Source organism: Pseudopipra pipra, chromosome 3 (genome assembly GCF_036250125.1).
Source record: "Pseudopipra pipra isolate bDixPip1 chromosome 3, bDixPip1.hap1, whole genome shotgun sequence".
Taxonomy (NCBI): Eukaryota; Metazoa; Chordata; class Aves; order Passeriformes; family Pipridae; genus Pseudopipra; species Pseudopipra pipra.
The window spans coordinates 19,782,164-19,809,471 of record NC_087551.1 but is presented as its reverse complement, the minus strand read 5'-3'; the positions used below and the strand labels follow the sequence as shown (position 1 = coordinate 19,809,471).

The window sequence follows — 27,308 nt, the reverse complement described above, 5'->3', positions numbered from 1 at the left end:
GCTTGTCTGCCACAAGGCACTGCTAAATATCCGGTGTTTACTATAAATAACGGGGCACGGCATTAAAAGCGAAACCTGTCCTGGTTCGCTGCCAGAAGGGCCGCTGGCTCCTGAGGAGAAGGGCGGAGACAGGGCGGCGGGAGGCCCGGAACCGGCAGGGCCGGCCCGGAGGAGGAGCGGGGAGCAGAGCGCTGGGATGGCGGCTCCCGCCGCGCTGCAGAGGAGCGTGGTGTCCCCCGCGGGCAGGCACACCGCCTCCCTCATCTTCCTGCACGGCTCAGGTGGCTGCTTTCCCCTCTTCCTTGCCCCGCGGCTGGGGCAGGGCGCAGGGTGCTGCCCGGCGGGGCTCTCCCGGGAGCGGGGCTGGGGTGTCCCTCCCGGGGCTGCGGGAAGGGGGCGGCGGGACGGGGTGGCCGCCAGGCTCGGGGGAGGGGTGTGAGGTGTCGCTGTCCCTGCGGCGCTGGCCGGGAAGGAGGAGGCGGCTGTGGGCACAGAGCGGTGTGTCTGTGCCCGGAGGGCTGTGCCGTAGGGACGGCGCCGGCCCACGCCGCCCTGGCCTCCTGTGCCATGAAAACACACGCGTTCTAGAAGATAATGTAGTCATAGAACGTGCCGGGTCTGGGGGGTTGCTCATCAGCATCATAGAGTCCAACTCCTGCACAGGATACCCCAAGAATCACACCATGTACTTGAGAGCATTGTCCAGTCAGAGCATTCCTGAAGTCAGGCTTGGTGCTGTGCCCACTTCCCTGGGGAGCCTGTTCCAGTGCCCAACCACCCTCTGGGTGAAAAACCTTTTCCTGATATCCAACCTAAACCTACCCCAGTTCAGCCCCACGCTGTTTCCCCGAGTCCTCTTGCTCTCTTAATTGCCCCACTCAGAGGGTAGCCACTGGCAAAGGATGATTTTCACAGTTAAAGTGGCTCTTGGTGGTTTTGAGTCGGGCTGAGAGTATTGTTGTCACCTGTTAAAAGCCCGTGTTGATAGACTGACTTCTCTCTGTTAGAAGGGTCCTGGCCATATCCAGACTGGCTATATGGCCACCACTTAGAGAGGGGAGAGTTACCTGCATCAATGACCAGTCTGAGGGCAGGAGGGGAGTGTGCGTTTTGTTGGTTTTTTTCCTTAAAAGTTATTTCTAACCTGCTAAAAAGCAACACATGAGTTTTAAAAGAACCCAAACACAGTAATCATAGATCTTTATTAGATCAAGGCCTTGGGAATCCATTCTGTTGAGCTGCCCATGTGCATATGGCAATGTGTTCAAATCTTTCAGTGTCTTTCTCTTAGTTTCGCTTTTTGCTGATGCTTCTGTTTAGTTTAACAAAGCTGTATGTGCTTATTAAATTAGTTTTGTTTTTATAACCTAGTTTAATTTTGCTTTTTTAAAATTCTGTGAGTAAAAGAATGAAAGTGAAAGAGTTTATAAGATGTGTTCAGCCCCCTTGTTAATGCTAATGCTTTAATGCTTGAGGAAATAATTTTCTCTAATGTTGGAGGAGTAAGGGAAGATTATGGTTAGAGGTTGATTCCACATGTGGTTAAAGTACTCTACAATTTTTCATTTTTTTTATATGATTTTGTTCATCATGTTTGCAATGGGGAAGTACAAGGGTGCTTTTATTTGGTTTTTAGCAGTTCCGCAGAATAGAATTTAAAACAGAAGTGCTGTTGCTGTGGGCTGGCCTGTAAACCTGAATTGTAAACCTTCTGTACAGCACTTGTGATGGAAAGTGGCAGTCAAGTGGCATGAATCCATTTTGTTCATAATGCTTTCTCTAGACAAATTATAATAAGTGCAGAATAATATGGAAAAGTATTAGAAAATTCCCGGTACTGTACATCCAATTTAGGTAGAGGATCCATTTGATAGCTTTGCAGGGAAGGCAAATGAATGTAACAAATACATAATAATTTTTTAGGCCTAGGATTGCAAATTTGTATGTTGTAGCAGGCACAGAATCATAGGCTGGGAAAGACCTTTAAGATGATCAGTTCCAACCATTGATCAAATGCTGCCAAGTCCACCACTAAACCATGTCCTTAATTGACACATCTACACATCTTTTAAGTACCTTCAGGGATGGTGATTCAATTACTTCCCTGGGCAGCCTGTTTCAGTGCTTGAAAGCCCTTTTGGTGATGAAATTTTTCCTAATATCCAGCCTAAATGTTACATTTTGTTAAACTTTGCGGAGAAAGAAAATTTGGAAGTTCAAGCTATATGTGAAAGGAAAATAATTCATATTTTACTTGAGGAGGGGAAAAAGATAATACTGTTGCCATCAGTCAAAGCAGAATCATCCATTGTTTGCTTCTTTTTGTAGTGTTCAGAAAAACATATGGCGCTAAAATGTAAGAATAGCTTGAAAGACAAACCTTTCAGAAGGTTGTTGGCTTTTGTTTGATGTCACAGTCTTCTCTCTTTCTCCCTCCCATGCAAATTCTGTTCTTAGCAAATCAAAATGGATTATCTGTGCATGCAAGTGCTTACTGCATTTGGGGAGCATTTGGGCCATGATGACTCCTCACACACAGAAAATTTAACAGAAGTTAAATTTTCTCTTACTGAGCTTTTTGTGAACTTTAATGGACAAACTAGCTTCCTTAACTTTAAGTGTTTCTGGAGATCTTTGCAAAGTTTAAGAAGTGTGAATAAATAGTAAAATGCTATATTCTACATCATTAAGGCATTTGCAAAGACCTAATGAAGTCCTGATTCTGTAAGCATTCAGATACTTGCTTAGGTTGACTTGAGGGTTGGTCCTCTGCAACTATTTGCAGAGCCTAGACCTTGGCTTTCTAACTAAAAAAAGAGGAGTGTATAGGGGGAAGAAAAAAAGTTTATTCAAAACATATCCCAAAGATATGTTGCTTGTGAGGTGGCAAGAACCATGAGGAAACCTTTGTACATCAAGAGTGTCTGTGAAGAAACAGAGGTGTGTTTGGACTTAGACCATACTACTTCCATAAGCAAAGTGCTTGTGGGAGTGTGTCCTGAAGCATGAAGGATGTAACTTTGATTTCACTGTTTGACTTCCCACAGAATAACTTTTGTAATGGAATTAGCTTTGCAACCCTGTTGTTTATTTGTCACATGGACCATTTAGGACCACAGAGAACAGTTCTAGTTATGCCAGTTGTACTCGAACAGGAAAAAAAATGCTGGCTTTGAATCCTTCGTGCCTTCTGTTTTAATTCTGAAGATGCATTAATTGTGTGTGTAAATAAGCATCACTGAATTTTGTTTGAGTGATAAAGAGCAAATTTTCTCCATTGAGGACTTTGTAACATTGTAACAATGAACTGGTATATTTATGCAACAGTGTTCAGATGAGCCCATGTAAGGTGGCAGTAAACCTGGCTTAAAGGCAGTGATGTTTTTTCCTCATGGTTTGAGAAAAATAATGTTTTTGAAAAGAATAGGGTGAGTTCTCAAGTCAAGCCAGGCACCTTCAGATAAAGTAGTAGAAAGTACTGTTAACTCGGATTAGCAGTTTGAGTGGATAATATGTGGGAACCTCAGCTTCAGACAAGACTGAAGGCCTGTGGCATGAGTGGCAGTAGTGAAATTCCAGTTTGCTGAACCCCCACCCCGTTTTTGAGGTTGAAAGTATTGCCTGCTATAAACTGTATTCCTTGACGGACTGGTTTCCTCAAGCTTGATGTATTGTTTAACACTGGAGACTCGTGTGTGCGTGCTCGTCAGAGGGGTGGCAGTGGAGTTATGGTGGAAGATAACAGCAATGCAAAGACAAGCTTGAGAAACTGTCTGGTCTGTACACGTGTACTTGTTTGAAAGGAGCATGTGCTGTCTGCAGAAGAGTTCATCCTGCTTACCTGTTCATAGCACTTCAGTCTGCAGAAGTTTTGGCCATAGATTGGGTAGCTAAGATTAGGAAAAAAACATGCTGAGAGTCAGATCTTAAGTAGTTTTCAAACAGAACCACGGGATTATAGTTTCTTTAAGAACCTGCTAGATACTTTAACCTGAACTCATCTCTTGAGTGCTTTTACAAAACACGTTTTTCCCTTAAAGTCCATGTGCAATATTAGCATAATGAAGTGTGGAGATCCTTTTCACTACTCTTGAGTAGGCTTTAAAGTGGGTGAATATTAAATTCTCTAGTATAAGTAATCTTTTGTAAGGGGAGCAGCAGGTATTTTATTTCACTTTTTAAAAATATTCATCAAGATTTTTTTGTTTATCACTTAACAGCAAACAAGGCAAGTAACAGGTAGGATCTTGTGTCTACCTGGGAGATACTTAAGCCATAGGATTTAGGGAAGTATTTATTAAACTTATGCTGTGGTACCTCTCAAGTAGTCTTTTTTAGGAAATTTTGAGTCCATTTTCATTGGAAAGCGGACTAAGATTCAAGAAAGTTCTTTTTTAGCATTTTGATGTATTGACTTTGTGATTTGAAATTAGGTCAATCTGGAATAAATGTATTTGACATTGTATAATTTTCTTGTGAAATGCACAAAATAATTCTTCTTGTCACCTTCTGTGTGATACAGGTGATACTGGCCAAGGAGTAAGAGCATGGATAAAACAAATTTTGAATCAAGACATGGCTTTCCAACATATAAAAGTAATTTACCCAACGGCTCCTGCCAGGTATCGTTTAATATATTATTACAGTAGGATTAAATTACTCTGTTCCTCTACTGTAAAATACGCTTCTGAATATTGGTACAGACTATTGTAACACTTCCTTCTTCTCTCTCGTATGTTTGTTGGCAAAACTGGAGCTCAACAGTGCATTGTTGTCCAGCAACTGCCATTTTAGTGGTTAAGTCTCTAAATGGATAAGACTTTACAAAAGTCACAGCCTCTAGTTGAAACTCAGGTGTTGTCCTCATAGTATCTTTCCATCTCTTTGATATAGACAATGATGTTCCAATATGTGTTGTAATGCCATTGTAGAACTATGTTCTGAATCCCAATCCTCCTGTATTAACTCCCATATATTAACCCTTAAAATATTCTGTTGTATTTAATGCCAGGTTGACCGGTCTATTTGATTAGTAGGATTTGACAGATCTTCAGCAGCTGGAGAAAGGACTCGGAATTTGAAAACACACATTGCTTCTCATTTGAATCCTTATCCAACAATTTCAAAGAGAATTGGGTTCAACATTTGCTTTAAGCAAGAATCTCGTTGTTAAATGACACTGTGTGTTCGGTGGTAGACTGGAAATACAGATAAAAAAATTTACCTACAGGAATTTGAAAGTTTATGAGGTCAAACCTAAAGGCTAAAAATTGGGCACCTACCTCCATATTTAACCATCCAAAGATAATATTAAATATATAATACGTAATTATAATATTATATATGTAACATATATGAAATGTATAATATTAAATTTCAGAGTTGCTTAATTTTTCATAATATAAATTCATTTTTAAGGTGTCTGTGACTCTAAGTTAGGAAAATGTTTCCTTAAAGGGTAATAGGGCTTGAGTTTCTTTCTGAATTTGTGCATAAGTGTGGATGAATGCTGAACGGAAAAGGAAATTGTGACAGTCTACACAGACTTTCGAGGTACAGAGGTTTGAAAGTTAGAAAAAAAATTCTTGGAGGGTATGAACAAGTATAATAGCAGATTTTGTCTGGCACTCGCTAATACGTGAAAAAACCCCCCCTTTCCTTGACCATGTATTTTTTATGGTCCACTTAGGCAGGAAAAAGCAATTGAGAGATTGCAATGTGAATGTACTCACTGTGTTACAGAAAAATCAAGACCGTGAGTGGAAGTCTTTGAAGCAGTGTGTTTTGGTTTGGTAGGAAGTGAACACGATTTTCTGTAAATAATGTGCTCATTACTTCATTGATGGCAGGCTAAAGTGATGCCAGAGTTATAAGTGGCACATCACACATGCTGATGGGCTCCATACCTTCCCTATCAACACAGCAGGTACTGGAGAAATGTAGGAGATTTTGCTTTTCTGTGAAATGATTTTTCTTTGCATGTTACATGCAACCGGGGCACCTCAGATCACATCTGTTAGGCCACTGCTTTGCTTTTCCGTCCCACAGCACTTCTGAGGTCAATCCTTTTCTCATTTTTTCTGGTTTCTTTGGGTAACTATGGATGTAAACTATGTATAAGTGATTAACCAGCAAGATCTTCTGACTCAAGGGAATTTGTTTTTATCTGCAGGCTTTGGATTTCAGGACTTTGGTAAACAGATGGGAAGAAAGGCACTGTTGTAATTAAAAGATGTGAATAAACAGTTTATTTCACTCTCTTTTTCTTTTTTGAGTTGAGGTTACTCTTGTTCCTGTCTACAGCAGATGGAAGTCACATGTGAGTTGATTCAGAAGCGTCTTTTAGCAAAACTGTAAAAAGGTGTATGTTCAACAAATATAAAACGCACTGTGACTGGCAATATGAAGTACACTTGTGCACAGCCTTCTGTTGCTGATAGGCAGCATTATCTGACACAGTGAAATAAAGCAGGTGTTCTTAACTACAGTAATGTTTGCCACTGTTTGCAGCAATGCTGAAGTGAAGTTTGTGATGATACATATTACTGTTTGAAAACAGAAATAACAGGAGCCTTTAAAGTTGTTTTAGTGTTCAAGAACAAATCACACTATGCTTTTTGAAATGGTTTTGTAATAGATGCTCTCCGTTCTCTCAGAGAAAAGAAAAGCAAGGCCTAGAATATCCAAGCCTGAATGGCAGACATTAAAATAATTATATCTGCACTAGGAACTTGAATATATGTGGTGATTTTATGTGTGTGTACATATTTATATGTTTTGATAAGAATTCAAAATGTTTCTGCCACCAATGGGGGAATTCAGAATCCTTGATAATGAGACCTATAGCCAGACGGTTGTGGACATGCAGATATGCTGAAGAAGATTCTGATTCAAGTTCTTTGATCATGTAGAGAAAGAGGGATGTGCTGGCCAAAAGTTAAGCTGATGTGAGAGAGCCTCTGTGGGTCTCTATAAATTGCGACTGTGCTGTCAGGTTATAGGGGCAAAGTGCAAAACTTGGCTGCAGGGTCTTCAAAGAAAAGCTTGAAGTTTGGCAAGACCGGATTAGGATTGCTTGGCTAATGTGCTTCTCTGGCAAAATCCTGTTAATGTGGATGTACTTCATGCTCTATAAACTCTTGTCTTTCCCAGCATAACTTTGCACATGCACATTGAACGTTGTCTGTCAGTTTTGCCAGTAAAAGCAGGTTTGATGATATGACCGCAAAGCTTGGGGCTTTGGCAGGATAAACTGCAGGTCAGGAATACCTCTTCACATTTCTGATGGATATTATTCTGCTGCTAGATCTATAGATATGATCTTACACATTCTTCACCTCTGTTAAACAGAGTTCTGAAAAGCAGTGGAATTCACATTTTTCAAGAAAACATTGAATTCTTTTTTTCTTTGTGGAGGATCGATGGGGTTTATATTTATGTTTTATTTAGATTTTATCCCCGGCACTGAAACGTGCATATTTTTGATTTGTACAGCATCAGAGATTCAGACATATTTTGATTCAAGACTCAGTATATTTGAAAGTTATTTTGGAAAACCAGTCCAACATATAATCGAGAAGAATTCTGAAATACGTCCTTTGGCTTCACTAGCATTGATGTCAGCAAACACTAGAGAGGATTATAGGTAAAAGCAGTAGAACATTACAGGACTACATTTTATAAAGCTGTTTTTAACTGTTGACTATAGATCTCAGTAAAAAGTCACACATTTTTTAAGACATTTACTTTAATCATTTTTATAATGTGCAGGGTCTGTATAGAGAATGATCACTGGATATGCCCTGGACAGGTAAAGTGTTTGCAGCATTTTGTCTCACTCATTCCCCGTCACTTCGGAAAGTGTGATGAGTCTCATATTTGTTTGCTTCCTGAGCACAAATAGAAGAATGTAGATAGTGAATTTTACTATTAAAGAAGAAGGTCCTGCAAAAATACTAAGTAAAATGCATATGGTAAAAAGCATACTTAGATAAAAATGGGAAAAATATGTGGATTTGAAGCCTCAGTGTGATGTAATGAGAGTAATGACACCTGAATTTTGAATATGTTTGTAAATTAAATGCATGTACCTGGGGCATGCAAATTTTGCTTTACAAATTAAAAGTTTTATACATTGCTTTGAGGTTCTGGGGTTTTTTCTCTGTAAAGTAGTCTACTGGGATACTTAAAAATTAGTAGAGAACTTGTTTTAACTGTTTGATTTAGCTTTCTTTCACTGATCAAGAAGATCAGTGCTTCTGTACATAGATTAAAATTGTTAAACACAACAGAATTCTATATTTTCTCCATCGTAATGCTAATATACATCTTTAAAAAAACCAAACTCCAGTTGTAGCCCTAGCAGCTGATGCAATCCCTAAAGCCACGTCTACACTAATAGTTTTAAAGGAAAGGGTTTCCTTTTTCCTTTTTTATTTGGGTCAGGGTGGCTACAACTGAAATACTGTTTCAGCTGCTACAACTGTGACTTAAACGTTAGGTTTCTATTGAGTTTCTAAATCAGAACTGAATACCACCCAATTTAACCTTTTTTTTTTTAATAGAAAGTGATAGTTTAAATTGGCATTGCAGGAGCTAACGTGGTAAATTTAAAACCATTTAGGCTCCACTTGTTTTAATACATATACCTTACCTTCTTTAATTCCCTGAAAAAATCTAGGCCAAAGACTCTTTGTGTTGTCTTGCATTCCGTTCTGACAGTCCTTCTCTTTTGCAAGTCAGAAAATAAACTATAAATACTACTTTGCCTATTTTATGGATCTTTTTGACATTCACTCAACAAACCTTTCTGTGGCACATAATTCTCTGTGCAGAGCTTGTTGTCTGGTTGGGTTTTTTTCCCCCAATTTGTTCTAACTTCCCATATCTTTACGTGGCTGATAAGGACTACTCAGCATTATATGGCATAGTACTCCATCCTTTCACCTAAGTTCACATCTTTGCTCAGCTCATGGTGGAAATGAGTTTCATCTCATCACAGTCCCCATTTGGCTGTATCGCAAAACCACCAGACAGTTTGGCACCATTCAGCTCCATTGGCAGTCTCTGCCTGTGAGAGGCCTAGGACTGGAAAAGCAGCAGGGGTGTACTGCAGGTCGGACTTGAGATGGATTGGCGGAGCTGTGGAGGGGAGTGTGCACAGTGCCTATCATACTGTTTTTGGCTCAAGCAAATGTTATTAATCCTTGACTTTTGTAAGCCCTAACCTCATTCATAAATTTAACACAAAGAAGTCTTTTTAAAGGTGGAAACTTAAGGGAGAAATGGAAAAGGTTTGGGTTGGTGTCATGGGGTGGTTCTTTCATCTCCTTTAAGTAGAAATTTAACATGTTCTGCATAATAATGCTGGAAGCATGCTTAGATAAACTTTGTATTTTCCTTTTTATTTCTGCTCTTGAATTAGGTGAAGAAAACTTAACAAATATGTGTACATCTAATGCTTACATCAGATGCTAAATACCATGTGGAATGCAGATACTGTAGTCATGCTTGGGGAAAACAAATTAGAACATGATGGAAATAATCTTGGATTTCTAATCCCTTCAACTACATTGTGCTCTTAGGCATTCTTCCTCTTGTTTTGATTCTCTCAACGCTTTTCCTATACAGAAGAATTGGAGACAGAGGTTTTTATATCACCCTTCTAGTGAGCAGTTGTGGGTTTGTAAATTATGTGTCATTCTTGCTCTTGCTTTATAGTCTTTTCAAGGGTTTCTGTGCTTAACTAGTGTCATTCATCCATCCTTGGTGGTGTTTGCCACCAGCTTGTGAAAGATATCACTTTGAATCCCAGAGTGTCTTTCAGACTCCACAATGGAGAACTGATGCAGATTGGGCCCTGGTTTCCCTCTTGCCACTTTCTTTCTGTGAATTTGTAAAGCAGGCAATATTTGTTGGTTGCTGAGGAACTGGCAGTGTGTATGAAAAGTCTTTTATGGCCTTTTCAACCATAACATTGTTGCTGTTTTCTGATTAGTACAAATCCCCATAATTTACGCCACCCACTCGAAAAAAAACCCTGAAACAACCAACAAAACCAATCCAGCAAACCAGTAGAAACAAAGAAACAGAGACAAACTCTTAATTTCTCCCACTGTGTTTTATGCCAGCTTCTATTGTGGCTTCCTTTGTCTTAAATGATTAAGATTTGTCTCAAGTAACAAAAGCTGTCAGCATAGTATTTCTTCAGGTAACCATTATGTACTGGTTCAGTCAGCTCTCATTTCAGGCAGTATACATCCAGAACAACTCTATCAAAAACATTTGCATGTGGTTGAGTGAACAGGCACAGCCTTTACTGAAGAACAGCCAAAATTAGTCCTCATGGAGATGACTCTTGTCTTACCTTTTGCAATTTATTTTTTTTAAAGTATAGCTCCAAGTCGAAACTGTTTGAATTTTGGACATGTCTTATGCTCTGTTTCCATACCACAAGGCTTCATTGTTAAGATATGTTAAACCTCGGTTTTAACATAAGATATACCTTGGACTAGAGATTTGATTTATACTTCTCATTTGACTAGCTGGATTCTCTGCTTTCTTCCCCATTTCTTTTCAAATTTGCTTTCTGCTTCAAGAAGACAGTGGGAATTAAAAAACAGAATTATGTACTAAATTTTCTATTGTGATGTGGTATTGAAATTCAGCAGTGAGATTATGCTATGAGAGAATTTGGGACTAGGGAGTAACCTTGCTTTCATTTGAAAAACCTACCATCACTTTTAAGAGAGTCAAGACTTACTTCTAGAATCAGTCAATATTTTGGGTTGAAAGGGATCTTTAAAGATCACCTAGTCAAATACCCCTGCAATGAGCAGGGACATCTTCGACTAGATCAGTTTGCTTGGAATCCCATCCAGCCTGACCTGGAATGTTTCTAGGGATGGGGCATCTGCCACCTCTCCGGGCAGCCTGTGCTGGTATTTCAGCAGCCTCATTGTAAATAAAGTCTTCCTCATATCTAGTCTAAATGTACCTCCACTTAGTTTAAAATCATTCCCATTGTTCTATCACAACACTAAGAGGATTGTTCCCATCTTGCTTATAGGCCCCTTTAAGTACTGGAAGACTTCACTAAGTTCGCTCTGGAGCCTCTCTTCTCCAGACTGAACAAATCCAACTCTCTCGCCTTTCTGCATGGGAGAGATGCTCTATCCCTCTGATCATTTTTTGTGGCCCTCCTCTGGACTTGCTCCAACAGATCCATATCTTTCCTGTTCTGAGGGTTCCATAACTGGATGCAGTACTCCAGGTGGAGTCTCATCAGAGCAGAGTTAAGTAGAACCTAGACAGTGTGGTAGTGTACTCTGTAGATTTTCTTGAAGGGGTGCGCAATCTTCCAAAAGACAACATTACAATGTCTCTGTGCCTCCCAACTGAGAGAAGATGAGTTTGGGAAGGAAGAAAAATTGAGGATTTTATTAGTTTTGATCTTTCTCTGTCCTTATTTGAGTCTCGAAGCCTAACTTCACTGTAAATTTCCAGTTCTGTCTGACATTTCAGGAAGTTCTGTCTGGAACCCTGAAAGCCAGCACCAGTGGTCTGGGTTTTATGTGACTGCTAATGCAGGGTGATTCTAGCACTGAGCGTGAGGGCAGTGATAAAATTGTGCATCAGGAGAAAGAGTCAGGGGAAGAATATTTACTATTTATCAACGTGCTGTCTGCTACTCTTATATTTCTTATTTAAAGCAGCTAGCACTGCTGGCTTGTCTTTTAACTTAATATGTTGGACAGGCACAGTGACTTACTGGATAATGAACAAAAACACCTGTAGCTTTATGTGAATCACTTTGCTAATAACCTCATTTTGGAGATAGAATTTGTCATCGGTTTAGATCTGAATTTGAACCCCATGTAGCATCATTTGGTTGCTCTCCACTTCTTTTAACTTAGGATAATTTCAGACTAGTTAGCACATTTCTAAATGTGATTAAGCAGGTCTAGAGTTCATGCTTCAGGAAGGTGGAAAAACATGGTGTTACTGCTGCCTACTTTATATTTTCCTCATTACTACAGAACTCACATTAGCAGAAGCTAACTGAAATTACATGTATTGCTTTGAAACTTTGAAGTCAAATCAACAGTGAAAATTACTTCCATTTGAATACACATTTGAAAAAGACTGAAAGGATGATAAGTACTTTCAGAGATAGTATAGGATATATTTTGCTTTTAAGATGTTGAAGTATTGTGTAGGATCTTCTTGAAATCGCAGTGTCATGCAAGAGGTGTACATGTGAGAAAACAATACTAGGTCAATGGACACCCTTAAAAATAAGACCTATAAAGTAGTCAGAAAACATGATCTAGAGTGATTTGAGGATATTGGGAAGCATTAAAAAGACTCTAATCCTAATAGTGCCTGCAGTTTCTTAAATGATGTTTGATACTAGCCATGTCTCCTTTACGTCATCTTTCCTCCTTACTTTTAAATGTTAAGAGATAAGTTCATATGAGCTTTTCCTTCAGTTGTCTCTTAAAAATTGATACAAGTTTGGAAGCTGGATATACCCAGAGAGGGTTCTTGATTCTTGTTTTCTTATATGGATTTGAATCTTTCATGTGCTCCAGAACCAAATAAATTAAAAAAAAGAAGGCTTAGGGGACTATATATTTTCATTACCAGTTTCAACAGCACACAGTTTTAGAGACACAGAGCTTTATTTTTAGTATAATTTTTAGGAGAGGATAAAGAAAGTGAGGCACAGAGGGACTAATGTTATGAGTTGTGATTAAACTTAAGAAAGCAAAAAATCCAAACTTAAAGTACACAATTTGTTCTGTCACTGTCCTTAACTGACCACATAGATCTTATCAGATGGAGTTTTCACTCGCTCTGTATTTCTTTTCTTTTGCATATTTCAATCCAGCTTCTCGTGTCACTGTAACAGGGATTTTTTTTTTTTTTTTGTGGTTTAATTGTATGAAAAAATTTGGTGCTGTATTCTTGGAGCTATACAGATGGTTCCATGCCAAACATATTTGTTTACCGTGGTAATGTCTGAGTTGTAGTGTGCCAGCTAATAAAGGGATTATTTAAGGAACAAGGTGAATGACTAAAACAGATGTGCCAGTTGGGTGAACCATTAAAAGAATCTTACTTCTCAGCTTTATGTAAAGGTTATTTTTAATGCATTTCTGAGAAATCAGGAGTTGTTGCAAGGATGTTTTTGAGGCAGCTGAAAGTCACTTGCCTGTTTGCTTGGGGGTCTTTTCCTGTGGGCTTAAAGCACATTAGTCTTTCAGCTATCTTATTGAAGAATTTACAAAGACAGCAGGTAGAAGTCTTGAGTTTCGTCTCCTCATAAAGTATAACAATCTCATAGTGCAATTTGTCCTGTTTATAAATGGCATGATTTTGTCTTTTAGTTGTGGGGAAACCTGCTTTAATATTTTCGTAATGTAAAAGTAAATATCTGTAATGCAATACATATATATATATCTTTGTTCCATGGAAATCTTGGGTCAGTCTGCTGTAATAATACTAAAACCTTTCACATCTTTTCTCACAAAAGTATTAGGTACTCTGACTTTACCAGAAAATGAAGCCCTTTGGCTGCTAAGCATTTAACCAGGATTGATGTACAAGTGTTTTAGAGAGAACCATGAATCAAATGCTGTTTGCCCAGGCATTTAGTGTGCTGTACATCACATTGACCAAGTGACTTCCAGAAACTCGAGTAATTCAGTTCTTGATAGATTTGACTGAAATGTCTCATTATAGAAATTGACTTTTGTGAATTAGAGATTTGTAATCTTGTTTCTTAGATGTTGAAAAACTCATTTGGCAAGAATCCTGGAGACAAGATTCTAAAGAGAATTAAAAAAAAAGGCAAAAGCATTTGAATAATATTTTTTAAACTTAACCTTAGCTTGCTGGGTGTACAAAATATTTCCACTGAATTTCCTTTAATTTAGGTGCTTAAGTATATGATTTGTTTTGAATTAAGCAAATGAGGGGTTATTTAAGGCACACTCTGTACTAAACTTGACCACATATTGTATGCCATTTTGAATAACAGTACATTTCAGATACTTGGTCCCGAAGCTCTGCTCAGAAAGATGAAACTGTAGTGTATCTGTTTGTTGCCTCTTTCAATATATTTGTCTTACTAACTTTAAAGTCATGGAGATTTTTTTTCACGTTCATTGCAACAGGCAGAAGAAAATTTATGTTTTCTCATGTTTTACTTTTAAGACTGAATAATGAAATATCTTGAACTCTCGTCTTCGTGGCAGTACTGCTTTAGAAATAGCTGGTTACTATGTGAAGCCTCTCTGGTATTAATAAAGGCAGAATTTGTTCCTTCATTAAGAGTAATTGAAATAATGCCATTCTCTTTTTAGGTTAGTTGTGTTTTGGTTCAATGCTAGTACTGAAAAACATCCAGGGAGAGCACAGAAGTGAACTTTAGCATTTTCAGTGTGTTCCCATCCAGACATTTGTCAAAGGCTGTCTATCTGTGGATGACAATTGTAATCTGATCTGAGCTTAAGTAAAATGAAGAATTTGCCCCCTGATTAAGCATAACAAATAAGGATTTCAAGTGGCTTTGTTTGAGGTGAAGGATCAATCTCCTAGCAGTATGTTTTGCAATATATTGTAGAGCCATTGCAAGGCAATTAGATCACCTTCCTTGGGATTTCAGGGCTCTATTAATAATTTTTATTTAAAAACAGAAAAGGCTGCTTTGTATTGTAGGTTTCTTGATTATCTGAGGTTTGGGCAGCATGTTGAAACACTTAAAAATACTAATCTGACAACACAGTATTATGGTGCGGAATATCATGTCTCTTGTTCGTGATTGTGTACCAGTCCAGTGAACACATGGCATTTCTTTCAGTAATTTTTATAAGGTACCTGCCCCATTAAAATGAGGATGGCTGTGTTTATTTAACAAAAAGAAAAATTGGCAGAATACCTAGGGGTTCATAATACCCATCTCCTGTCAATTTTGTCAAGAGTTAGACAGTTTAATTCCATAAAGTTAGTTCCTGCAAAGCTGTCTTTTTTTAGCTGTTACTTCAGTTTGTCATATTCCAGTGTGGATTTCAGCCCTAGCTTTGTTTAGGATTAAGAAGCTCTCGGCAGGCCTGAGATTTAAAATTTTTGGCTGACCTGACCAACCTTAACATTGAACTGACTGAAAATTGCTTTTTACGTAGCTTCCAAATGTTGACTTCATTCTTGAAGGACCGTGATTTGAATGCAATGAAAGGCAATGTGACTGGATGCAAATTGCATTAGCCCTAAAGGAAGTTTATTCTCTTCTTTGCTGGAAAGATACTGAATTGTTTTTATTTATCATGTATGCTGAAAGCTTTTGATCTTATGCTTGGTTAATCATTTGTTTTCTTCCCTTCTACCACTCCAGGCCATACACACCTCTGAAGGGAGCCTATTCCACTGTGTGGTTTGACAGGTATAAGATTTTTAATGACTGTCCTGAACACATTGAAAGTATTGATTCCATGTGCCAGCAGCTTACAGACTTGATCAATGATGAGATTAAGAATGGCATTGCAAAGAACAGGATACTAATAGGTAAGAGAGATTTATTTATAATGTGTTACTTTAATGTTTTTTTTTAATTGTTAAGATATCATCTACTTTGATTCACTTTAAAAAGTACATGTTTTTACTATTTTCTTTTAGCCCTTTTCAAGGATGGAAAAGTATACTTTCCCAATATGAATTGCATTTTGACGAGTGGAGATGTAGCATGTAAATAATCAGGAACTTTTTCTTACTGCTCTAATAATTTTGTGTTAAATTAATTAATGGAGAAAAAATGTGCATGTTACATATCACTAAAGGTTAACACTTGATAACAAGTGAAGTATTAGCTGTCATAGTTCATATGTGTCCATCTTTGTCTTAATTTCCACAATTTTCCAGTAACTTTCACAGTACTGAGAAATAGGTAGTGGGATATTGAGTCATAGGAGCTGAGGGTGATGAAGTAGCCTATGTCAGAGGGGGAATGAGAATTCACAAGTCCTTGGCTCCCTGTCCCATCTCTAGACCACAAACTATTTCAGGTTGGGGAAAAAACTCTTAATGTGGGAACTTATAAATTTATGGCCAGCTGAGTCATGCCATCAAAATCATGTGTGGTGGAACCACTACCATGCAGCCTACATGTTTTCTTGGTGCAGCCCCGTGTTGCTCTTTGAAGGCCTGTGCTTACTTTCCCTTTCTGGCTCATTGCCCTGGCTGCAGAATGCATTGTTTTGGATGGCTGTCAGCACAGCCTCTTTGATCTGTCTTTCCCATGTTATACCTGATAACTTGGAATCAGTGGAAGAAGTGCAGGTGCATTGCTGTACAGTGAGCTGGCAGATTTTCTGTGTACAGATGCAGTGTGCTACTGGGCTTTTCTCTTTTTTCTGTAGCCTTCAAAATTAGAAATAGAGAGACTGTATGAAAGTTGTTCTTCAAGTCATAAGCAGAGTAAGGAAGTTGGTATGCACTGATTGTTTCAGTCCGTAGATTCTTTGGAAGTCCCCGTCTCTGTGTGTTTGCATTCCTCATATATAAATCAGAAATAATTATACTTGTTTTGTCAAACACTTGGGAGCTTTGTTTCCTCACCTGACAGAGGCTACATGCAAACATCCTCACAGTTGAGTCCAATATTTGTGCAAGAAGCAAAATAAGACAGTCCTGAATTAGCTTTGTCCAAAGTACAGGAGACCCATGTGGTTGCATAAGAAACTTGCTAGAGGAAAATTAATTCTGTCACTTAGGACTGTACAAGATTAAGTGTTCTTCCATAAGAACTGTGTGCCTTTTCTTCACTGGTACTGATAATTAACCAGTGTGTGATGCAATAGACAGTGAAGCTTAGAGGTCCTGTGAGGTCTCTATGCATAAAGGTGACATTAATCATGTTAATATGTGCAAATAATTGTTCATCTTCTGGCATTGTTTCTTACAGGAAATTAGGAGTTATGTAAGGGCACTGTGCAGCTTTATAATATTCAGCCTGGAGAAGAGAAGTCTCCAGAGAGACCTTATAGCACCTTCCAGTACCTAAAGGGGCCTAAAAGAAAGCTGGGGAGGCATTTTTTACCAGGGCATGTAATGATAGGACAAGGGGGAATAGCTTTAAACTGAAATAGGGTAGGTTTAGATTAGAAATTAGAAAGAAGTTCTTACTGTGGGGGGAGGTGAGATACTGGAACAGGTTGACAGAAAAGTTGTAGATGCTCCATCCCTGGAAGTGTTAAAGACCAGGTTGGATGGGGCCCTGAGCAACCTGCTCTAGTGGAAGGTGACCCTGCCCATGGCAGGGAGTTTGGAAACAGATGATCTTTAAGGTCCCTTCCCAGGCCATTCTGTGATTCTATATTCTTTTGATCAAAAGAGAATATGAGGCCAAGTCAGTATGTCTGAACCAAACTGTAAGGTACACCGGAAAAACAGAAATGGGTGGCCTGAAATTTTTCTGAATTTGGGAGATTGCTCTACAGGAGATAATAGAAAATATGGTCACTTGCTTAGAATGTCAGATAGCTAAGTCCTGTCAGATCTTTTTAGATTTTTCTTTTAAAAGTCAGGAATATCCATCTGGTGCAAGATGAGGCTTAAGGAAACAGGTGGGGAGCAGACAGTGGATTTGTGACTGCTGGTACCATGGAGTTGGAGGAGGCAGCCTTTGTAAGGTGAGGGGAAAATAAGATGTTTATAGCAGAGAAAACCATGATGAAATTTTGGTATGAATTTACAGTGCATTCAGTGTCATGTTGGAGATATGGAAAATAGAGACAAAATAGTTGAGAGAAGAGACTGGAGAACTCTGGAGTCTGTGAAGAGCAGCAGGGGCCTTTTCTGGTAGGTCACAGAAACCAAAGAGCAGAGCAGTCGTATGAAGGTAGTTACAGGGAATGAAATGTTTGTTAAAGGGTTAAGGAGAACTGGGTTGGGTGAGCTGTTTTGTAATAAGTGGGAGTTTTAATGAGTGGAAAGAAAACAAAATGAGTATGAGGAGGGTAACAAGATTGAAGGTTATGGTTTTATATGGAATAGCAGACTAGAAATTACAGGCTGAGGATGAGTGTCAGATATTGTTAGATGAGGGTGAGCAAGGTGTTAGGCAAGCAGGAAGGTGGGTAGCTGCTGACAGCTCAGAGGTGTGGGATAAGAAGGCAAGATCTGAGGGAGCACTGTGCAAAGGTGAGCGAGTGGGAAGAGAGGGGAAGCAGGAGTGGGCCCTCAAACAGTGGAAAATGAGAAGCCCAGCACCTGGTGTTCTGGAGGATGATTCTCCTTGAGCAATTCAGACTTTCCACAAGGCTCAAGATTGTGGGACAGTAAGATCATTTGCTCTGAAAGAAATTATAGCCTGCGTTGTTTGTTTTGATAGCACAGTTAGCTCTGAAATCCACATGTGGCTGCTTGTAGGGCAGAATTCTAAAGCTGAGGATGTAGTCCAGGTTGTACAGTGCCACTTCTCTCTTTCTTTATGAAGAAAAATGTTGGTGCAGCCTTGTTTTTAACAGCTGCTGGATGAATCTACCTATAAAGATTTAAATTACTTAATTTACTGGATGTAAATGAAGTCTTACTATTAAAACATCCATATCAATTTTCTGTAACAACTAGCACACAGTAGTACAAGGCTCATATACCCATTCCTATTCCGTGACTATTTCATGAGTTGCTTTCCTATTAATACAAGTCTTTTAAAGGAAGCAGACTTCTGATTAAGGTTTGTTTCCCTTGACCTTAGAGGAGGAAGGAATGGAGACTAACAGCAATATGTAATTATTCAAAAAATAATTATATCATCCCCAGAATTTGATAATGGTAGTCACCTTTTAGCCAAACATTCTTGTTGAGTTACTCTTACTGGTCTTCCTGGCTAAAGCACTTCTTGCAAATAATCCTGTAAGTAGGCTTATATTGACTTTGGAGATAAAAGAGCATTATAAATTTAGTCAAATTCTGACGGAGCTTTGATAGTATCCCTTCTTAAAAACTTGATGTATTTCTTTTTTATAAATGCCTGAATTCATTGCTAAATTAGCCAAACAAACAAATAACCACAGTTTGAAATGTGAAACAATAATTCCTTTTTCTATTTAAAACTGAGTTGGTTTTTCAGGTGGTGGTGGTGGTGGTGGTTTTGCTTTGTTTTGTTTTCTTGTGTTTGGTTGTTTTGTTGTTGTTGTTTTTTAACTGCTTCCATGGTGATAGTGCACTGTAAAATAACTCCACGTAGGTGGAAATTGTCAAAGATTTCAACAGTCTTATTCAAGAATATGTTAGAAGCTCTTGAAAGAAATGGCCACCTCGTTTTTGGAGCATTTAGATAGGGCTCATTTTAGTCAACTACTTCAGTGAAAAGCAGTCTTTTTGTTCTTTTTTTCTTCTTAATTTAGCACTACTTTCCTACTTTTACAGGTCACTTCTTTTGTAGTTCAGAAGTGCTGATCCAAGCGTGTTGGTCTCTGCCACCTGTAGTCATTTGTGTAAGCAGCCAGTGCAAATAAACTCTCCATAACAGTCCTGTAGGTTTGACTGTATGCCAAAAAACACATGCATGATTCCTGACCCCTTGTACTGTAACAATAACACAAGACGCACAACCACTTTTTGTTTATTGCTAGACTTCTTACATAGCTACTGAACCATGGTGGAAGTAACATGAAAGCTCTGTGCTTCTTGTAAATATTAGCATTTCCATCTCTCTCAGTGTGTGTGAGAATGGGATAGGGAAGAAATATCTTTGCTTTGACATCGCAGAGAAAGAGGATTCTGTAAATATGTTAGGATAAAAAAACAAGAATAAATTGTTAAAGTGTTGAGCAAACTACTTCACCTACAATCTTGACATTTTAATGTCTTTGGCTTCTAAGCCTTTTGCTGTCACTCACCCTACCTTCTATCTTCTGTCTTCATTAGGAAAACATTGTCTTTCATTTAGAGGTACTTACTGCTTCATTCTCACCGAGTAAATTCACAGGTTTATACTGCCGTTGTCACTGCCATTCAAATGAGATTTCTCTTTCTGTACCTCCCCTTGCGTGGCTTTGTGGTTTATCTAAATTTTGCCTGAGATACTGGGCTCAAAGCAGTACTATTAGTCCATCTGCCCCATATTACCTGCAACATTTCATTAATTTTCAGTCAAAGTGTAAATTTGCATTGCATTTATACTTCAGGTAAAATGTTTGCTTCTCTTGTGTTTTTTTGTACCTCAGCTGGCCATTTATTTTTCTTTGGAGCTCTCCTACTCTAGCTTGTGCATCAGGAAGTAAAAAGAGACACTAACAAATGGATGTTTCTGTTTCCTTCATAAGTCGTTCAGTAGGAGGTACAAATGCTAATTTTAACCAGAGAGTAGGATCCACCACTGGTCACTTTGTTTCCCAGCATTTGGTGGTGTCCATATTAATGTATCTAAAAACGAGGGACTCTGAAAGGTGGCACATACTCAGTTTTGTTCTGTATTGTGAATGACAGGCTTAGCAAATGTTAGTGAAGATTAGGAGTAAATAATCAGTAAATCACAGGAGTAAATCACAGCAGTAAACCCAAAAGTAATTCAATCTTGGTATCGTCATCACATATCAGATAATGACTGTGATGAGAAAATAATTATAAAGTGAATCAAATTCTGATCTTTTCAGCCTTAATAGAAACTGTCGAAGACGTGTACTTACTCTTCTTTAATAAATGCCTGAATTCTGTGCAAAATTAAATGGATGAATGGGCTTTTATAATGCTTGGGAGTCATGTGTAGACATGCCACAGGATTCAGATTAACCTATATTTTCTTCACAGTCATGCCTACAGAATCATAGAAGAGTAAGGCTTAACAACATTCACTAATCCATGATTATGTGTCAGTGCAGGTTCAGCTCTATTTAGGCGAATCCTTACCATTGCCTCTCTGACTTCTTCTGAAAGATCTCCACTAATGGAAGGTTCACATCTCTAAGACAATCTGCTTCAGTGCTTCAATATTCTTTGCTTTAGAGAGCAATTTTCTAGTTTCCTTTCTGTGATTCAATTGGAAATCATAGATACTGTGAGCATAAAGAATAGGTTATTCTCTTCGTTTTTCCCATGTTGCACGGTTGTGCTGAATGTAAAAATGATAGTTAAGTGTTGCAGCAGGGCTGTGCTGTCATCCTCTCTAGAAACAGCCAAGGAAACACATTAGGTAAACGAAGCAAGGCGTAGACTGGGGAGTGTAAGACCTTAATAAAAATTGATTTGAGACTTTTCATGGATTTTATTTTCCTTCCAGTCCTAAAAATTATGATTCCTTAGGTACACGTTGGGTTTCCCTCTATTACCCATAACAGTTGAAAATAAAACTGTAAGTGGTTCTGGTTTTTCTGCAAGTTGATACGTTAGAAACTATTGTACACTTGTTTTTACAAGAAGGTAGTAAAACTTGTACCACTTAAATATGCATTTCAAAATGTGTTTTGGCTGGTCAGAAAGTTGGGGAGCAAATTGTGTCGTGTTCCTAACAAGAGCAAGTGGCTGAACCAGTCAAGGGAAGTTGCCTTTGTTCTAGTAAAGACTTTCAGTCACTGAGTAACAAACAGAATAAAAAGGCTATCAAAAGTGGAAACCATCCATTGCAGTTCTGCTAGTGTGAAAGGTTAGTGTTTGGTGAAGTTGCTTGAATAGATTAAAAGGAGACAATCACTGCTGTGAGTAAATTCACTTGAGACAAAGTACATGCTTAAGCACTTAACACAGGAGCAGTGTTCAGGGAGTTCTGTGGAGAAGAGAATTTGCTGTTCTAGTGGCATTTTTACTCTTTGCTGATATTCATTTATGAACACTGTTAAATGCATATAATACTTTCATTCATTGATGAAAAGGGAGGGTCAAACCAGAAAGTCAGGTTCTTTGCAGATGATGTGTAGAACAAGGTTTTGCTGTTACCATTAATAGAAGGTAAATCACTGGAAGTCCCCAGGGGAGAGCAGAAAGTAAACTGAAATGTAGCTTTAGGGAGAAATTCCTGATAACAAACTAATTGAAGTAACTCTAAGTTGAAATACTAAGAAAGGAGAAATTGAGAATGAAAAATGCTGTGAGAATGGAAAGAAAATGAGGCAAGAGTATGTAATGTATTGTGATGGTAACAGAACAGGCCAAGACAATTTCTAACTGTGCTGGTGCAGCCTTATACAACAGAAGAGTGTTTGTCTTGTGCTGTGCTGGCACAGACACTGTATGCCACTTTGTTACCAAAGCTGTACTGACAATTCTGAAGAAATACAGGGAAGATGAAGAACAACTACTAGAGAGAAACTAGTGAAGAAATACTATTTAAAATAAACAAGCCATACCACACCCCTGCACCCAAGTCCTAATTCTTATCTCATGGAAGTCGGGAGTTTAGCTTCTCCTCCTCCTTTTTTGTTTCTGTGCTGTAATGAAGCAGTTTCTAACTTTGCTACTCAAGTTCATATGAGAAGAGCTCCATGTCTGTCTCTGCAAAGAGCAGAAGATCTGTATTCAATGCAGATGGCAAAATTTGTGCACTAGAGGTGATTAATAACTGATTTTTTTTCCCATGGCTGTGGTTTCTAGTGTGGAAAAAAACTTTGAGCACATTTAAAAATTTTAATTGGAAAGAGCAAAATAGTGATGTTGTTTGTTATTCCCTAGTTCCATAATCATTATAACAAATTGTTTAAAGCATTTTACAGACAGATCTATGTGATTCATGAAGCAATCAGCAATGTCAAACCTGTGTGCGTTAGAGAGGTGTTTTTTTCTGTAAAGAGGAATGAAAACCTAAAGAACATTCTGAACTTGGGAATAGATTGTTGCAGGCACCAAAGTGGAGCATGGGGGAGAAGGGAGAGTTTTGAACATTCTCTTATGTATACAGGACAGGAGAGACAAAATAAAGAAACCTTTGTGCTAGATACTTGTTAGTCATTTTCTGAGATACAAAACCAAACATTGTAAGGCCAAATACAAAGAAATTAATAAAGCTCAAGTTTGACAGTAGGTAAATATTTGGTTTCCTGAACCCCCTATAATGTTCAAGTATCATCATGGACCAGATTATCATTTCAGACAAATACAAATGAGGAGCAAATTAATACAAATCAAGATCTTTAGCAGAAGTGAGCTGAAAGTTTGCTTAAAAGGCTCCTAAGGCCATTCACAAGCTCTGGAAAGAATGTTTTATCACTGAAAAATGGCAACTGTGATGAGGGTTTCTATTCTATTCAAACAGGAATCAATTACATGTGAGAAATTCAGTCTTCATTCACTCTGTTCCATCATAGTATGACTGTAACATAGTTGCAGATAATATTCCAACAAAGACTTTTTGCAAGGGAGTTTTGGTTCCATAAAGTATTGCAGCGAAGTTTCTTTCTGATTGAAATTCTCTAATTTTGGAAGTGTGACGATTGTGCGATTTCAGCAGATCTTTCTCAACTAGAAAAGCAAGTTGCAAGCAGCTTTCTCCTTATTGCAAAGTGATGTTACCTAAAAATCAGCACTACACTGAAGCACATTTGAGGTCATAAATGCGTATTTGAGTCAATTTTCTCTGCAACGGAGTTTTATTTAATTGTGTCTGTTTTGTATGTGCTCACCTTTTAGCCTGCACATATTTGTAAGGCAGGAAAGTTAAAACAAATGCTTTCCTGAACTGGTATGCTGACCATTGTAGAGCTAACACTGTTCAACTGTTTTGAAGCATTAATCACAGTTCTCATTAAAATAGATATAAGGGGAAAATTGGAAGTGAACATACTTTTTTTATTTAAAACCTCTGGGCAAACTATGAACTTCTGTGCACAGCCTCTGTATGTCTTGGAAGTAGATTGGTCTCAAGTGAAGAGCTTGTGATGTTCTATCCATCTAAGGATGAAATGTTGCATGTTGTTTTGATTTTGTCTAACACTCATGACATGCTAAGTAGGGTTTATGTATTCTTTATGCTGAGATAATTTGTTTACATGTACTTTTCTTTTTGCTTTCTGTTTTGATTACATTCTGACTGTCACTTCATACATTTGTTTTGTGCAATATCTGTACCTGCCTCGTATTTTTCTTTAACCCAAAATTTGAATTCTTGTAGAAGTTTTCGACAGACAATGTGTTCTATGTGTTATGTCAAACATACACTTATACTGAAATGCTTCTTGTAATTGAAAAAAATTGTCTGCAGCTACAAATGCTCATTCAAATTGTTGGTTTTGAAGCATGTAACATATGGCATTTACCTGGAGATTGTTGTGATACCAAGTGATAAACTTCAGGTTTTCCCATGCAAACCAAATTCAAAGAACTAGTCCTTTGTATTGCATTTTGTCATAGTAGTATGATCTACATAAAAGAACCATTACCTAATGTACTTCTAAACAGAAGGTGACTGCATTGTCAAAGACTGCTGGTGAGTAATTGCAGACAGTGTGCCAGACTGTGACTAACTGGGTACAAAATTTTAAGATTAAATCATTTAAAAACTAGTAATGAGTTTTCAATGCAGCTTTTCTTCCTGTAATCTAAAATGCTTAAAATGGACTTAATTTTAAATGTTAACAAAGTATTATCTGTATTTATTTGTAAGCAAATGCAAAATGGTCTTAGAATATAAGTGCTCCTTTTTGAGTTTGGGGATGACAGCATTGTTCAGATTGATCCAGAGGAAATTAAGTAAATGGTCAGATTCCACATAAGAAAATAAAGGAAATATCACTCTATATGGATACAGTCAATATAATAGCCTGTGTACTGTGTCCTTTTGAAGTAATGTGATAGTCTAGATTTTTTTGCTAATGAATAAGCATTTGTCATGTAAAAATCATCCCTGAGGAAGTATCTCATGTAAGGAATTAGTGCAGTTGAAGAGACATGGATTACAGAAGGCCATTAATTCAGAGATCCTGTTAGAGCTCAGGTGGAGTACATGGCATTTTTTCCCTATTCATTATATATCCCAAGGTGTAACAACAAAACTATCCTCAATGCTAGTCTATTGTGAATGTTCATTGATTATGTGCAATAGTGATAGAGAGCTTTCATGTGTGAATGCTGCTAGCCTAGGGGAAAAATAAGTTGAATAAAATAAGTGGTGAAAATTACCTGTTCAGAGTTTTGCTTTGTTAATGTCAGAGTATATATGACCACAGTATTCAACTACCTGGCACAAATGGCTTCTAAAATAATGGCATTTTAGCTGGGGTTTGGGGTTTTTTTTCTCTTTCAGTAATGAAACTTCAGCAGTACTTCAGCTATCCAATTGCATTGACTTAAGCCTCAGGCTATGCCAGGGAAGGTTCAGGTTGGACATCAAGAGGAATTTCTTCATAGGAAGGGTTGTTAAACATTGGAATGGACTGCCCAGGGAGGTGGTAGAGTCACCATCTCTGGAGGTGTTCATGAAATGACTGGATGTGGCACTTGGTCCATGGTCTATTTGACAACACGATGATCAGTCAAAGGTTGGATTAGAGGATCTTAATGATTCTGTGATTCTAAGACCATTGTAACCTTTATGTTACTCAAGATGTTTTTTGATTGCATTATGTATAAAAGAAACAAGTCTGAAGATAAAAATAAATTGAGTGCTGGGTTACAAAGACTTATAGAAAAATCCAGTCTTTCTTTTGTTGCATCCTAGGAGGCTTTTCGATGGGAGGTGGAATGGCAATGCATGTAGCATATAGGTTTCATCAGGATCTGGCAGGAGTCTTTGCACTGTCTAGTTTTCTTAATAAAGACTCTGCTGTTTACAAGGTGAGTATGTGGTAGACATTACAGAAAAACTGCTTAGCTAAATGGAAAACATGGTAATTAAAATTGAATATATCATGTTTATTCATCGGAGGCAATTGATTCATATTCTAAACTTATGCCATTTCCTGGAAATAGATAAGCAGACTGTTGGGGAAGTGAGACTTTAAAGCTGTCCATACATGATCTTGTGTTGCTTTTTTTGCATAGACAGTACAATTATTAGAAGTGTAGAAGGAGATTAACAAATGAATTTCTTCGCTAGTTTTCCTTAGTTGTTAAAGAGTCTGTGTAAGCAAAACTGTGCTTTGAAAATTTGTGATGAATTATAATACTCATGGGCTCCATCTGCTGTCATGAATTTTTTCTCTTTTTCTTATTTGGAGAGGGGTATAGACCTTAAAGTAAACCTTATCATTTGTCAAGAGTTAGCATATTGGAATTTAAAGGCATTTTTTTCCATTATTTCCTTGTTTACTTTTGTAGAGATAGTACAGTATGACCACTAAAATGCAGATTAATAAATGCAATGCTATGTAAGTTGTCACAATGTAATTGTAACTATTCTTTTAAATTTTTTAGCAATATGTCTGACAGTATCTCCTTTCCATCTAGGCTTTGAAAAGAAATGAAAGTGTTCTTCCAGAGTTATTTCAGTGTCATGGAACTGCTGATGAACTAGTTCTCTACTCATGGGGTGAAGAGACCAACAAGATGTTAAAGTCACTGGGGGTATCAGCATCACTTCATACCTTTCCAAACCTCAATCATGAGTTAAACAGAACTGAAATAGAAAAACTAAAATCCTGGATTGAAAAGAAATTGCCTGTTGAAGCAGCAAAGGCAAATGAATAAAAGAAGATCCAGCCTCATGTAATTCTTGATTTTTGTGGGTTTAAGATCACGTGTGGAAGGTATATGGGTGTCCCATATCCATTATGTAAGCACAGCTTCAAGGTAGACACTCTTATTGTCCGTAAAGTTCACCTAAGTGGTAAAATGATGGCGCTGACTATTAAAACTGATTTTATTATATGGGTTCCTTTTTGTATTCTCTTGTCTATTTTTTAAATACATATCCACATCAGTCTACAGAAAACAATGACCAATAATATTAAAATAATTCCAAAATAATGAAAACAGTGTTCGGGAAGTGTTGCTCTGAATCTCCCAGATTTTTTGGGGGGGAAGGGTGGAAGGGACTCCAGGGGTTGTTCTAGAATGGAAAAATACACAGTGGTATGGTTGTTTATAATGACATTACAGCATAAAAAGGCCAGTTATTAAAATAATGCATATGTTCAAGTTAGTTCAGGGAGAGGAACAGTTGGATTCTCAGCATATGGCAGTGAACCTACCTCAAAGCAGACTTGTATGTCACCTCAAAAAAAATGAGGTTTATGTTATATTTTTTAAAAAGTCCTAAGTAGCTGTGTCTAGCTATACCACAGGCCCTTGTTATTACCCTTTCTCATTGTTTTGTTACTCAGAGATCTAGCTTTGTTTGAGTTTCTTGAGCCCTGTGTGGTTTATAGTGTAGGTTTAAA

At 37.9% G+C, this 27,308-nt stretch overlaps 1 protein-coding gene across 3 annotated transcripts; it reads left to right on the top strand.

The window, feature by feature from the left end:
• Positions 1-26,802, top strand: LYPLAL1 (lysophospholipase like 1). Of its 3 annotated transcripts, none has more exons than XM_064648175.1 (5): positions 1-281; positions 4,523-4,622; positions 15,398-15,567; positions 25,649-25,764; positions 26,377-26,802. In XM_064648175.1, the coding sequence occupies exons 1-5, from the start codon at positions 197-199 to the stop codon at positions 26,614-26,616; spliced, it is 711 nt and encodes a 236-aa protein (XP_064504245.1). In that variant the 5' UTR covers positions 1-196; the 3' UTR covers positions 26,617-26,802. The 3 variants fall into 3 exon arrangements, with proteins under 3 accessions (XP_064504245.1, XP_064504246.1, XP_064504244.1); XM_064648176.1 differs by lacking the exons at positions 1-281; positions 4,523-4,622 and adding exons at positions 5,416-6,319; positions 7,495-7,645; XM_064648174.1 differs by lacking the exons at positions 1-281; positions 4,523-4,622 and adding an exon at positions 6,980-7,645.
• Positions 26,803-27,308: the final 506 nt, after the last annotated feature.